The 15,421-nt window shown below is 42.4% G+C and overlaps 1 protein-coding gene across 3 annotated transcripts in view; it reads left to right on the forward strand.

Annotated features, from left to right (window-relative positions):
- PLEKHM3 (pleckstrin homology domain containing M3) overlaps positions 1-15,421 on the forward strand; it is a 99,423-nt gene that overhangs the window by 69,959 nt on the left and 14,043 nt on the right. For all 3 annotated transcript variants that reach the window (XM_076342389.1, XM_076342387.1, XM_076342388.1), the window contains one exon: positions 8,189-8,346. In XM_076342389.1, coding sequence (XP_076198504.1) covers positions 8,189-8,346 — 158 coding nt within the window. The remainder of the gene's footprint in view (positions 1-8,188; positions 8,347-15,421) is intronic.

The following is a 15,421-nucleotide window of genomic DNA, read 5'->3' on the forward strand; positions in this document are numbered from 1 at the left end:
ATGTGGAAAATACCTGCTTGTTCTCCAGTTAGCAAATAGGCAAAGGCAACCATTGTAGCTTTCCTGCACCCCAATCTGCTTTTGCTTTTCCCGGCTTGTGACAGAGATCACCTGTGACAGAGAAGAGAATGTGTCAGAAAATGGTTTCTGAAACAGATTGCGCAGTGTAAGGATAGGAGGTAGAGTGTGAAACAAAGATAGGTGACTGTAGCAAAAGAGATCTGAGGCAGGCATTAGGAACAACTTCCCAGCTGTTTTGAGTGCTGAAGAGTTGTGGGATCTCTGGTGAGAAGTTTTTAAGCAAGTCAGACAGTCATCTGTCAGTTGGTTGTGCCACAGGGTTGAGGAATAAACTGGAGGTTTCTAGAAGTGTTTTTTCTAGCACTATTTTCTTATATCATTGGTAGTTCTTTCAAAAGCATATTTCTCATCTGTCCCGGAGGTGAAGAAGGTTTACTGAGTGTTTAGTCCTCCCCCCCAAAGCTTCCACCAGTGGAATCTGGAGGGTAGTGAGCACAGTGGTGAATCCAAGCCAATCTGTTCAGGAGATTTTATTTTCCCTTTCATTCAGTCCAGGAAGCACATTCTCTGTGGTACTCTGAAGTCTAGGCAAAGCTGGAGCTTACCTCTGAGCTTGTTAGCAAAAGGCTTGATTCAGACTAGCTGTTTCTGGAGAGGTAGAAAGGAAACAACCAGGAAGAGGCAGAAACCTTGTCTTTAGAGGATGGTGGAAAGCTCTGCACGATTGTTGACTGCTCCTTCAGATAGCTTCCTTCTGCCAGGCATGCTCGTGACACTAATCCCAATAATTAAAGGACTTTCTATCTCTTCAGTGTATGTAATTGGGTATGGTGAATGAGCTTCATGTCTACCACCCCTTCTATTTTCTCAGTGCCTCTTGGCCTTTTCATGTCTCTTCTGCATTGCGTCAGTGCCTCCTGGCAAATTCTGTCTGTGTCTGTCTCTCAGATAGAGCCAAGTGTGTGTCTGGCCTTGAGAAATAATCATAAATTTTGTTCTGTCAGGAGGAGAGGCTGGGACAATCCAGTTGAGATTTGAACCTGCAGTTCAAGGTGGTTTAAGGATTTCATATCACTTAACCCATCCCCTCCAGGCGTCACTTGTGTCTGACATGTAAATCAGGCTGGAGGAATAAGTGAAACAGATTGCTTGGTGCTCCAGAAGAAGGTTACGAGGCAAGCCTGTGTCTTTAAAGAGAGTACCTTCTAATAAATTGTATCTGCAGAGAAATACACCAGCCCCTACATAAGTAGTTAAACTTACTGCTTCAGTGTTGGCTTATAAAACAACTTTATCACCTCTATGACGATAATGATTAACAAGCTGATTTACAAGGGTGGGGTCACAAAGCCATTTGGCAAATTTAGCTTGTCTCACAGTGGCAGTGATACGGGACCTGAGTTTTACAGTATTTTCACCACTTTACCTGGAATAGTAAATCCTGGTGGTGGGGCTCTTAAGCAGAGCAGTAGCAACAGATACTTCTCTATGAGGATAATAACCAGGGTTCTCTCCTGTGCTTCTGGTACATGAAGAAATTACAGGTCCAGGTCTGAAGATTCAGGAGAGTTGGGGACATTTCTAGCTCCCTTCTCAGTGTTTATTCCCTGATCACTTAGCCACAGTGAAGTGACAGTGTTCCTAGACGTGCTGTTCATGATGCCTATGGTTGTTGGCTGTCCCTTGTGTCAGAGCTGGCAGAATATAGAGATGTAGATTTCTCTTCCTTCTCTTAGATTCTGGATAGCTTCTTTTAAAATATCCTTCATCTGTTGATTCTCCATTATCTTGGATCTTAATAGAAGAAAAAAATATTTTTTTAACTGCTTCTGATTTTACTTTCTTTATCATATGTTGGAAATTACCCAGACTAGCAAATTTAATCTAACAATTATTTTAATCCAGAAACCCTTGAAGTGGTTTAACATACCGTGACACTTTTCAGAATTTGGACTTGTTAACTTAAGCAGTTCCTCACATCGAGCAGAACAGCGTATCTGAAAGCTCGGCAAGCTATATCCCATTTACCACCTGTCTTGACAGTCCTTACGTAGGTGATCAAAGGTATTTATGATCTCCATGCTATGTAAACGTCTGCTGCACTTTTAGAAGTTGGTAAAAATGCACAGGGTAGGAGATTTGATGACCCTCACTCAAATTCACAACATAGACTCCTGCAGGGATGGAGGTCTTACTCCTTACCTTTTACTTCTTAGCTAGCATTGCTGACAGGAGCCCTGCCCTCAAAACAAACACTCACTGCCCTGAGAAATGTCTGAAAACTGTACTTTTTTTTCTCTCCTGTCCAGAAATTTCATCATGTCTAATAGATTTCAGTGTTGATTTATGTGGCCATGATGCAAAGGTTGGATATTTCTGTGGACCTGGTCTAATAGTGGGCAAAAGGCTATGGAGGCATTACTTGAAGCAATAGTGAATTACAGCTGACTCATTTTTCCTTCCGTTTCCGGACACAGTCTGAGTTTGGAGGGGACTTCCATGCTTACCTGGTCTAATCAATATTTGATTGCTTTTCAGTGACACCCAGTCAGAGACTTCTATTATGTCTTTTCTAATCTGAACAACTGTCAGGAGCTGGAACAAACTCTAACTAATTTTGTATTAGGGTTTCTTTGTGCATTTTTTTTGTCTTGTTCCGTTTTCCAAACAGAAAGTTACTACAAGCCGTGAGTTTAGGTTACCATCTCTCTGGGTTAGAACTCTCAAGAGAGACAGGAAGTTCTGCCACTGTTACCTTGGCCACTTTTCTAGTTTGGTTTTTAATATGAAAACATATATATTGCAACACTGTGCTCACTTACATTGCCCTCCCGTGGGACTAGTTTGTGCAACCCTCCTTCATGCTGGTAAGTATGTTCTCATACAAGGAGTCTTTGTTGACTGAAAAGGGAAGACAAAGTGACTTGACTTCTCTCTGCTGTGTGTGATAGGCTGGAGTTTTGGACCCCCTGTACTGTGCTGTATGGGAGGAGGAGGTTTAGGGGCAAGGCTAGGGCTGGGGAGTGGGGGCCTTCAGAGGTGGACTTCTGCCAGCATTGTACTTGGCCCGGAGAGCTTGGATGCAGGATGGGGTCAGGACAGAGCTGTAGCTCAGCACGTGTCGGAGATGAGGGGACTGCCTCTCCTCTGCTGCAGGGCAGCGTCGCGGGCTCAGAAATGTGTCATGAAGGTAGGGCACAGGGATACCAGTGAGAGTCCCCTGGGCAACACGTTGCTGCTCCTGGAAGTTGTCTGTGGGCAATGGCCCTGTTGTGCGCATAGTGGGCTACTGAGGAGGATTTCTCTGCCTCTGGAGGATGCTGTGGTCTATGGCCTTTCTAGTTCTTATTCTCTGGAGACAGCTGGCTGCTCGCTTGTTTCTGAAAACATCACCTTGATAGAGTGAGGGAACTATGAGTAACTTCCAGTCTTTGGATAGAAGGATCAGGAAACCTTTGGGGGCCAGCAGCTCTCCTGACAAGTAGTTAAACTTTGACTGATCACACATTGCCTTCATGATCATATTAATGTGATGTATCCAAAGGGATTTCAACTCGTACCATAGCCCCTGCTGCCTTTCATCTTCTCTATCTTCCTGCTGAATCAGGAAAAACATAACCCAGTGCATATGCATCGTGTCTTCCTGCCTCCCAAGGATCTTGCAGCCGTTGCCAATGTTGGCTTGTCTGCTAGCGTTCGGCAGTCCCCATATTTCCCCCCCACCTCACTCATACAGAGCATAATTATTTCTTTGTATTTATACTGCTACCCAACTGAACAGTAGCACAAAGATGTACAGAGAAGAAAGTTTGATTTACCTTTATTTATAACTTTGACTTGTATGAAAAGCCTCTATTCTAGAAATCATCTAAAATAATTGTCCCAACACCCCTTTGGCATGTGTTCAGATACTGTGTAGCCTTTCAGTTTCTCCCACTGCTACAGACAAGTCTCTGCCTTCCCCTTTTGCTTGCCAATACTACCTCAGCTTTCCCGAGCCGGGTGCAGGAGGCTGGGCAGCGGGACAGGTTGCTGCTCCTGCTGGCTCTCCTGGCTTCTCCTCTCCCCTCCCCGGCAGCCCCGGCACCTGCAGGGTGGAGGTACTCTGGCTGGAGGGATGCTCTCTGCAGTGTGCAATGTGGGCAGGGAGCCTGCACGGGAGGCTCCTCCAAAACACAGTTTGTCCCATTTAGGGTGGGAGATATGTGGCAGTTAGTGTAAAAAGCAGTGTTCGTTTTGTTGGTTTAAATTGTAAGTGCTTTGAGGGCAGGGCCTGTCTTTTAAGTGTGTACATATGGGTGTGTATTTTTATACAATTCCTAACGCGAGACACGCAGTTAGGAGCTGCAGTATGAAAAGCCACAGCTTTCTGTCCTGTGGTAGCTTAGAGAAGTGTTTTTTCCAGATCCACAGAGGTGGACAGTGATTCTGATCTGAACACTGGGGCTATTCAGAGACACAACTTGCTTTGGGCCTCCGAACACAAGTATTTTCCTCCCGTTATCACCAAGCAGCATACCCCAATATATTCCAGGTGCAGCAGTGGTAAGCGAACTGTAAAAGCATGGCCCCATGTCCAGAATCCTGTTGGGATGGGTTCCTTGACCAGTTTAGGAAGAGAAAGGTGCATTTTACCCTCCATCAAGTGCTGACGAGGATGCCATCATCAATCACCTTTCACCCTTAATTTCAGACAATGAAACAATTGCTTGCGCTACAAAGAATTTGGATTAGAAGACAGACCTTGCTCTTAATGTGTGCTGTTAAGTAGAAGAGAATCTGAACTCAGCAAATTTTAACTTGTTTTAAGCTTGATGCTCTTTTTTTTTTTTTTTTTTTTTTTTTTTGAGAGGCAGGAATATATTTTTAAGCCTTTGCAGGTGCATGTTGAGGCTGTATTATGCTACAGGTATAAGTTTATGGTGAAATTTTTGGTTTCTGTTCCTTTGGCATACTCTTAACTTAGTTTTGTGCTAAATTTCCACATTTCGTATGAAATGCCGTAGACTGTTTTGCAGCTTGTAGTGTGTGATTTCACAGTTTCTCTATTTTGTCAGCTTATTTTGTAAACTGAAATGTCCTTAGGAAAGGTTCAGGTCAAAGCTCAGGAGTGACTCCCGACAGTGAGAAGAGACATGTGCTGTGTTAGACTGCATGGGGGCTGTGGAGTCTCCATCACTGAAGGGCTTTAGTAACAGATACAGCTGTAAAGAATGACATAGATGTTGCTGTCTCTGCCAAGATGGCCTCTTGAGGTCCTTCCTGCTCCCCCCCCCCCCCCCCCCCAAGATTTCCCTGATACCTGGATAATGCATTACATTTGTTAAACACACTTCTATTCTTTAATCGCTTGTGTTTCCTTGAAACTCAAGATCAGATTCCAACATCAGCTGGGAGAGCATCCTGGGACTCTGCCATTGTAGTTCTGGGATGTCTAAACTGACCAACCCTGGGCCTCCGGCTGTCACAAGAGAGTGCTTAGTCACAGGAGAAGTTTTGACACCTTTGATTATATGTCCTATGCTCCTTTTCCCAAGCCATAAAACACTCACTGGGGAAGCATTACCATGAAACTCCTCTTGGGAACAGCAAGAAGAAATCTTCTTTTTTGCTTACCAGGGTAAATGGAGATGAGGATTTTATTCTTACTAGCTACAAACACAAATCAGAGAAGGCTGCAAGGAAAAGTCATATCCTGTGCACAGCCCTGAGGTCTCTGATGAAACAAAATGACACAAAATTTACAGATGCTAAAAATAGTGATAACATCAGTTTGATGTTGCATTTTGTCTTCCTCCTATAATACAGTAAAATGGCCTGTAATTCACATTGCAAAATTGGCATGCATGGCTCTTTGAAGATATCATCTTCATTGTATGTCTGCAGTGGCCAGAGTTACAAGCCAACCCACTACAGTGCTACGACGAGCCATACAGATAAATAAATAAATAGGGACAAATAACACCAGCTCCTTGGGGCAGCTGCCCGCTCTCAATCTGTCTTGCTTAGGTTGTGAGCTCTTCAGCATAGGAAACCTTTTGTGCCTTGTACAGACTTAAATTAATCCCTGGTGCTTAGGAAGGTAATAGATTATGTTAATTTTGTTTATTACATTATATAAAATGTGATTTTAAGTCAGAGATTTAACTTTTAAGTCCTCGCTGACAGTGACATTAGTACAGACTTCAAGAGTTTGTTTGCAGCTCTGTCTTCAGCCTGGCATTTTAAGCTGAGCTCTTATGGCCTGTCAGAGATAGTTGCTGTAGCGTGAAAATGCTTTGGAAAATTTGTATGTATTGTGGTTTATTTACTATCTTTGTATGTGTATTGCATTATTAGTGCTAAATGGCTTTTTGGACGGTGATTGTAGCCGTGTCACTAGCTGGGTGGCTTCACTGTTTCTTTCCTCCTCTTTATTGAATACTATCAGCTTTCATGTCTTTCCCCTACTCCCAACTTGTTTGGCTTTCAGACCCTCTGTAACTCTGGAATCTGCAAGCAAAAAATTCCTTCTTTAAAATGAAAAACAAAACCTAGCCTAGGGGAGCTAAACTAACTTCTGACCATCTGTTAGAAGGTTAGTAATATCACTACCTTGAACTATGGCTTCATTTTTGTACTTCATGCAGCAGCTTCTCTGCATTGTTTATATTCTGGTTGAAGGGGATCTTCCTATACCAGGATGCAATAGGAACGTCATTTTTCCTCTAACATGAGCAGATGTCCTATCTGCAATACTAGCAATAACATTGCCACTTCCTGTTGTTGCAGATGTTGTTAGCAGGCTAGAGCTGAAAGCAAAGAGGGGACGCATATCAGCCCGTGCCATTCAGTGCCATCAACATCAACGCTACCTATGCACCTCCTTTTCCACGTCTACTCTTTAATAGTGGCTATCTCGGCTAGCGGGCAGGAAGGTGCCCTAGAACACAAATTTATTTCCTTTCTACTTTACGTAGGGCAGGAGTGTTTCCAAAATCTCTGTTGTTTTTCTCTGCCTTGACCTTTGCTTTCTCTAGATTCATTTACACTAAACCCAAATTACAAGTGGTGTGTTACCATATTGAGGGAAGGGGTGCCTGAACTGAATCTGGCACACACTTTAGTGTAAATCTCCCCACTCTTAGGTTTCAGGGCACAGCCCTGTGCAAGCCTTCAGTCAGCAATTATTGCATTCTTTTTCCTTTTTATAGGAGGTCACTATCAAATCCTGTGACACATTTCTATCACTAATCTGGCAGGCTGCCATTCAGACCACAGGAAGCCCAGGAGAGAAGAATATATACACTTAGGGCCTTATTCCATCTTCATTATTCCCTATACCAGCAGAATTCCTTAAAGTCTCTCGAAGTTTGATCTGAATGGAAAGTATTTTGCCTGAATAGCACCCCTTATTGAGGTATTGTCACCGAGTCACAAATTTAGATGAGTGTTGTGGCTAGCAGTTTAATCTATACTGCATGGCCGTTTTTTCACACCAACACAGGGAGTGCTAATCACTTCTAATGGTCTAGCAGGATTGTCTGGCAGTGAGGGACTTCTTGATTTGAGAGCTGGACGCTAAAGAAAAAACCACAGTTCCTATTCAAGAGTTTATCTGAGAATTTATTCATTTTGGCAATGAGGGGAATATTGTATTTTAATGGTTTTCAATGAGAAACACAACCTTACTAAAGGAGGAAAGCCAGGGTTCATTCATAAAAAATATGCAAAAAACTTGTGCTTTGGAGGAAAAGGAACAAAGACAAAACTGTGATTTGTGCATAAAAAAATAACAAGAAATGAAAATCATAAATGTCGGGCAGTATCCATAGCTATCAGATGATAATATGGAAGTCTTAAACTCTTCTCCTATCTATTTTTTTGTGCCTTAGTGTATGAATGCATTGTTGTACTTAAAATGACTACTGATCTTGTATGTTATTGCTGTATAGAGACTTACAGAGAGATAGTAACTTTGTTTTTATGTTTGGATCGTTGCCAGTTCATTTGCTACTATTATCACTTGTGATTTCATGGAGCTATAATTGTTGGGAAGTAACTTTCCTATTGTTTTAACCAGCAGCACTTAGCTGCATTTCTGTATTAAAAAATACTGTCTCAGTCCTTCAGGGAGTTCTAGTCATTTTTGGGGGGGTTGTTCAACGTTGTCTTCTCCTCATTTCAGGTTATTGAAGGAAAGCTGGCTCCTTTCTTGGGGAAGGTGATCAAGTTTGCCACCTCTCATGTGTACAGCTGCAGCCTTTGTAGTCAAAAGGGTTTCATCTGTGAGATTTGCAACAATGGAGAAATCCTTTACCCCTTTGAGGACATTTCTACAAGCAGGTACTGTAATGTCAGTCATACATTTGACTCGCGTATCATAACCTTGCGGATTCTCAGCCTCATGACCTCTTATTTAAATAGCTAGGGACTGGATCCCACTAATGCCCATTTCTGGGCAGCTACACTGGTCTGGGGAGGCCACCACGAGCAGACTTGGAAATAGATGGGAAGAGCTACTTCCCAAAGCCCTGTAAGTCTCAGAACAGCTGTTCAAAAAGGGAACAGTCCCCAGTAGCATCACACAGTGTGATTTATGCAAACCTCTTCTGAGTTTGCAAAGTATCCTGAAAAGCCAAATGGATTCTCTGGATTGATCACAGACATCTTTCTGGTATCTGATGTCAGTGTGCCCCTGATGTACTGGGATTGCCCATTACAAAACAATAACCATCTATTCTGAAGTGTTTTCCCCATGAAATGTTATGGCTAACTCTCTGCTTACTGTGTGCATACTCTTCTGTGCCTATGTATGCAAGATTTTTATTTTTTTTTAAATGGCATTGCTATTCTCAGGTGGCTACAAAATAAATATGTGTATGTCAGTCCTAAGCTAAAGAAAAGAACCTTTATTTCACATTATATGGAGAGCTCGATGCCAGATCAGGGACAGGAGTTGCACGGAAAACCTAGAAGCAAAACGCAGGAAACCAGAGCAGACTTGGCAACGCAGCAGTGTTACTACTCTTTTTCAAAAATGTCTTGGATTTTGAATAAAGGAGATTTTTTTTTAATTATTTTTTTTAAACTCAACAGAAATACAGTATATCTGACAGCACAGCATTCCTCCATAGATAAGTACTCTTCTGGCTGTTTCAAATACAGTCATTTTAATTTGTTCTCCAAAGTGTTCCATTGAAGGGAGAAAAAAATTGAAGAGCCACCTTTGGAAACAATCAGGACCAGCCTGTTAAAAGAGCTTCGTTAAGAATCTGATTCCCCTGCATGTACAAAGATGTTAAATTACAAGTAACCAAGGACTGCTCTTTGGGGATTTTCAGCCTGACCTGAGTTTCAAAGACTGTTTGCACATTCTTTTTCCAGACTCTCATTCTAAAAAATGCATTGACAAAGCAGTGGACATAAGCTAAACAAGGTGTGCAGCTGAGCTCTATAAATGGATTTTAAGAAAGAATGTATCTAGGGTGCCTGGTGAGATAGGCTGAGTTAAAAAGAGAGAGACTAAGATGACATAAAACATAGGATGTCTATTGAGACTGTATAAAAGACGATTGAAGATATTCCTGAAAGATTGATGAGAACGTGTGAGAGCATTTGGGAAGACAAGTTTACTTGAAGTGTCTGTGCATTTGATTTGACTGGGGGATTTTTGGTCACAAAAACATTGTTCGGTGTATATTGTTCCCCCACCCTTCAGCTGAGATCAGACATACCTTGCAATTACAGAGTTTAAAACCTTCTGGAATCAAATAGTATTTGTCAGCAGTTCAGTGAAAGCCAAAAGAAGCTGCTCTAGCTCCTGTTTTTATATGAATTAGAAGCCAGAAAGGACTTTTGTTCATGTTTCACAAATGTGAAGTCGTGGTTGATGTCATGCCAAAGACAGCGGTCTTTGTTAATCATTTTAATTAAAACACAATCAGCATGAAAGGTTCTCCAATATTTCTCTTTCTTATTTTGTCAGAGGTCATTCTGCTTACTCCTTTTGTACTCCTTATCGCTAAACCTTGCTTTTATCCCCAGCATTTTCCATTTCCCTTCCTAGTTAGTTTTAGATGAGTTTTCTCATCTCATTACTGGTCGTGTGTGCAAATGCACCTCTGTGAAACTAACCAGATTATTTCAGTTCCATATTTTTGCTCTTTTCCACCTTCAGGCTGGAGGCAAGTCATGCCAACAGAGGAGCTTGTGTGTTTTACCATGCGGCTCCATCAGCTGCAAAACAGTGAGGGAGAAGGCCAGGTAGAGGGGGTTTGTGTTTGTTTCCATCTCTACAGATGAGAGAGATTTCCGAGGTAGGTGTGCTGACCACTACAATGACAAGTGTAAGGTGAGAAGGCTAGTTAGAAATAGGTAGATGTACAGAGTAACCTGTGGCAGATGGAATGGCAAGTCACAAAAGGTTTATGTGAAGACTTGCAATTATACCTGAAATTTCCTATGATGTGTGTTCAGCTTTCCTTGTTAGTTGTCATACAGAGCTCTGAGTAAACAGTTAGTTCAGATTTGTGATTCAGTTGTACTATTCTGAGTCCACAATGTGCAGTGAGAATTGACGACGATTGCCTTTCTCCATCCTGGTTTTGCGGAATTGCTGTCTACAGCATAGTATTCACACTTTGTACTCAGTACTAGACTGCCAAGTACCCTGGCTGTAGCTGCTGAGTTAAGGAGGGAAGAGCAGCTGAGTTTTGAAGTCCATGTTTTTCCTTCTTGCTTTTGAACGTTGCTCATTCACTTTTGAGCATGCTACTAGTACTACCAGCAAACTGGGCTGTTAGGTTAGAAATATTCAAAAGTGAGTGCATGACAGCTTTTGCAAACTTCACCTCTCTGTTGAATGTTTCAAAAATGAAGTCTGTTTGGGGAGGGTAGGGTGTGTGTGTGCGTCTGTGTTGAACTGGCGTTTGTTTTTCTGGCTACCTCCCTGACCTTTCTCGCTCTTTGGAGAGAAGAGTAACAGCTGTCAGAGAGGCCATTACAATTCCAAGGTGGTTCTCAGCTGGCTGTTACCTTTCCACCTTCATGGTCTCTTAGATCAGCTTTGAGGTGGAGAGATTGTTTCTCTCCAAAATATTCTCAGCAGTTTCTGGAGCAGTCTTCAGTAGGAATTTATGAAGGATGGGTCTTCTTTAGATAGATACAGCTGAGAGAAAAGGGGGGCCCCTCTTGAGGGCTGGAGTTTCTCTTTGGTCAGGTTATTTGCTTGAGAGTCATTTTTGTTAGTCCTTGAGCAAACAGAGTGAATACCTGGGTTATGCACTCCTCAGGGTTTGAATACAAAAATATTACATACCCTTCTCTCACTAATCAGCGTGACACATTCCTTTGTTGGCAAACGGTTCCAAACCAAACACAATCAGTTCACTTAATTAGCGGGTCTGTGGGCTGTGCTTGGCAGGCTCTTTACATCCTGCTCAACAATACAGCACAACAGTTTGCTGCCTTGAATGTAAGGGTGGGCTCACAAAGTCATAAGCTTTCTAATGATATTTCCTTTCTGTGGCTTTTCTTGGGAGGTGGCCATTCTGCACAGAGCTTAATGAAAGCCGTGATTCAGTAGTTAAACAATTTCTTAAAAATTGTCCCATCCTTTTGGATGCCTCTTCCAGTCAGTTTCATTCCTCTGTCCCCCATTTTCCTCTTTTCTGTCTTACCCATATTTATATAACAGTTCATCAGGGTTCTTTCTAAATTTCAGTTTCGGCATCTTTTTGAAGGCCTTTAAATCATGAGAGCTATATTTAAAGCCTCCTGAGTTAATTGCACATTTCATGGAGCAAATTGCCAGCTAATGTAAACTCTCGCAGCTCTGCTTTTGCTGGAGCTCTGGCAACTTAACCTGAACATCTACCTCCTGTTTTATTTCTTGGACTAAATTTGCCCCAGGCTTAAATTTAGCAAATAAACGTATAAAATTACCCTATTATATCACTAATTTTATTTTTACAAGTGTTGTGAAATGACTTTAAATATCCCTCGTTATAAATTGGCTGGTTAGAGCTATCCTTGCCCATTTGTTAGCAGCCGGGCACTGTCCTTCAAGTTGTTCTGATATTGCTTGTTCTTCATTAACGTGGTGAAAAGTTTTTGTTTCTTTCTCCTAAAATTAAAAAAAAAAAAAGCAGAAGTGAAAAGAAAATGCCTGTGTAGTGGTACTGTTGTCTATATTATGTGGCTGTATTTGTTTTATAACGTAGAACAATTTTTAACAAGTTTTAAATCTTAAGGAATACTGAGAAAAATACCGTTGGAATGAGAATAGAATTATTCATTAAAAAGGGTTTCCTGACCAATTAGTTAATTAAGTAATTATAGTTATGGTTAAGATTATGATAGGCTACCAAGTTAAAGTTTTGGTCTTGCCTGTGTCTCAGCATCCTAGTGACTACTTTCACAAGCAATTTGTTGTGTTTTCCTGCTAAAGCTACTTGCTTGGTTAAGAACTATTTAGTCAATTCCTTGCCTTTTATGTGGTGACTACAGATGTATGTGAACCCTGGAGAGTTGCTCTTTTGTGTTCATATTCATTTATCAAGGCTAAACTGTTTTCACTTTGCAAAGTTAGTTTGTTCTGCAGATCAGTTAAGACATGTAGACCTTTTAAGATACAAACCAGAAGACCCAAGTTTAAAATAGACGTGCCACAGAACAGGCTTGACTATATCAACCAGCTTAGATGCCTCTATAATCTTTGGCCGCCATCCTGATAAGACCTATGAATGTACTTTACACATAGCGAGAAATCTTACTAAAGGCTCTGAGGCTGTGCTTAGCTTCATGTGCATGCCAAAGTCCTTGCAAGATTACAGCTCAGTGTGTTATGGATGCTGTGTCATTGGACAAAAACAGCTTTGAGCATTTGGGAGAACGTTAAAGATAGATATTAGGTGGAGAGACTGAAATATGTAGTATAGAGCATTTCCAGGAAATACCTTGGCACAGGTCAAAGGCGTCACTCAAAGTACATCATTTTCCCTCTTGCTTTGATTAGTCTGTTTTATGCTAGACAGCCTTTCCCCAAGCCCAGTTCACCTGAGCTGTGCTAGTAGTTTAGTACCTAATTTTTGAAAGAGCTTAGCTTATCGGATGTTGATAGTTGGTTCAAAGCACCCTGAAGTGATCTGCTCAGCACTTTCTTTAAAGAAACTTAGGCACCTAAGTAGATGTTAAGTTCTCTTGATAATTTAATTTCGCCTGAATCTATCAAAACTGGTCAAAATCTTCTGGCCCAGATCTTCTGATTTTTGTCTGTGCAGGGGAGCGCAGTAATGTTGTCTAGAATACGTAGAAAGAAAGAGATAAAATATACTCGCTTTTTCATCAAGCATTGTATTTTGGAACTGAATTAGCTTTAGAGGTTGGGTTTACCTGCCTCATGTCAGAATGGTGTTAACTAGAACGTTCAGCGTAAAGGCGGGTATTTATTTCAAGTAGGAAAGTCTCTGCAGTGCTGCCCTGTGCTCTTCCCCGCTGGCTGAACATGGCAGCCATCTCGCTTCCAGTTTCTATTTTGCAGCTTCCCTGCTGTGCTTTCTTCCTCACTCTAGATATTTCCAACTTGCCAGTCGAGACCTTTTAATTCTTCCTCCTCCTTCCTCATGCAAATTCCTCTTTTAAGATAGACTTCTCCATCTCCCAAATATGGTTCCTTGTAAACCAGACAACAGCTTTTCAATTGCTTTTTAGCCCATGAAAGCCAACACTGCCAACTCTAAGTGCTCAGAAATTCTAAGATTACCTGAAGAATCTTGTTGTGTATATACTTACTTTATTTTTTTATATGTTAAGTTCCTTTTTTCCATCTTGGGTCCAGGTAGGCATGTCTTCAACATTATGGCAGAGCTACAAAGTCCAGGTGCCTTTGCGTTTCTCTTTTATTAAAAGCATATATCCTGGCTTAATCACAGGATTTTGAGACTTGAGACTTACAGAAAAATGCAAAATACTAGAATCATGCAGTCAAATCATAGGGGTTGAGGGCAATATGTTAGTATTACTGTTAATAGTATTGCCTGACTCTTTGCTTTTAGGTCTTCAACCACCACTTTGTGAATACAGTTCATTAATAATAGGAGAGGCGGAGGGATGAAGTCCGGTTCATGGTGTGGCAGCTAGCAGAGGCAGAGAATATATGTCTAAGCAATGTAAACACTTGAATCTCTGTGGCATCTTAGCCTCTCCAGTGGTTTGCAGGTAGTGGATCTACCATGTGTAGGGCTTTTCCCCTTCCCAAAGTAACTTAGCTCCACTGACTAAAGTGTAATCATATGAGTTTCAGATTAAATGTTTTAATACTAATTTTAGTGTCCCTTTACTGATTTCTTGTGAACTGCTGTGTACAGGCCACATTACTTGGCTTGGGAGCTCTGAACTTAGACATCTTGCAAAGTGCAGTACTGAGGTCAACAGTCAGTCCTCAGTTCTCCTGCTGGATGCAAGTATGGAAATATACATAGGTAAGTGTAGCATAAATCCCTGCAGCCACAGCTGGGGGGGAGCTGAGGACACGCTTCCCTTCTTAATCAGGAGCGACAGAGCTCTGCAAAGAGGGGTCTGGGAGCTGCAGGATCCCTTTGCTCCTGCTTGACCCTGCTGCCATGCTCCAGTGCGGTAACTCAGCCTGTGTACACAACTGTCACAGGAGGATAGCAGGTGGTTAAATCAAGCTGTTCTTCTTCAGCCCCGGCCCATAACATTGTTCTGTGAGCACCCAAAAAGAAGGCCTGCTCTGCGATTTCTCTAGGTCTAGCAATGGAGGAGTTGACACTGAGGCTCCCCCCCGCTGGTGGAGCACTGGTGGTTTTCTCTCCCCTCCAGTGAGCTGCCCGCTTTTACCCTCATTTGTGAGGCTTTAATATCTCTGACCAGTTTGCATGTCTGTTGGATGCAGTCGGTCTTGGCAGTGGGTGCTGGCGTGACAGGATGAGGGGCAAGAGGTGGCGCAGATGGGGAGGCACCCAGTGACAAGCCTTGGGCGGCTGAGCCAAGATAGGGTCTTATTCATTCATCCTCCCCCCTGTGCCTGGGGCACTTCTCCAGGAGCTCAGTCTAACCCATGCTGGGTAAAAGGGGGAGCAGACCCTGGTCTGGCAGTTTTCATGCAGGGACTCCGGGTAGCATGTCATTCAGCTATCCTGGGGTGGCATTACTAGAGCAGCAGCAGTGGTGCTGGTCACAGATGCCATGTCAGGCTGTGTTTGGGCTGGTCCCTGTGACTGTTTCAGAGGTGCAAACCGCGGGCGCTCTACTTGGTGACTCCCATCAGTGCAGGCTGGCAGTTGCTGTACACCCCTTGCTAACTGCCACCTGTAACCAGCTCACCGCTCTGCACTGGTTCCTCAGCACATGAGCTGGGCTGATGGTTGGCAGTCACAGTTATTTCCGCTGTTTCTGT

The sequence above is a fragment of the Aptenodytes patagonicus genome, chromosome 6 (genome assembly GCF_965638725.1).
Source record: "Aptenodytes patagonicus chromosome 6, bAptPat1.pri.cur, whole genome shotgun sequence".
In the NCBI taxonomy this organism is placed as follows: Eukaryota; Metazoa; Chordata; class Aves; order Sphenisciformes; family Spheniscidae; genus Aptenodytes; species Aptenodytes patagonicus.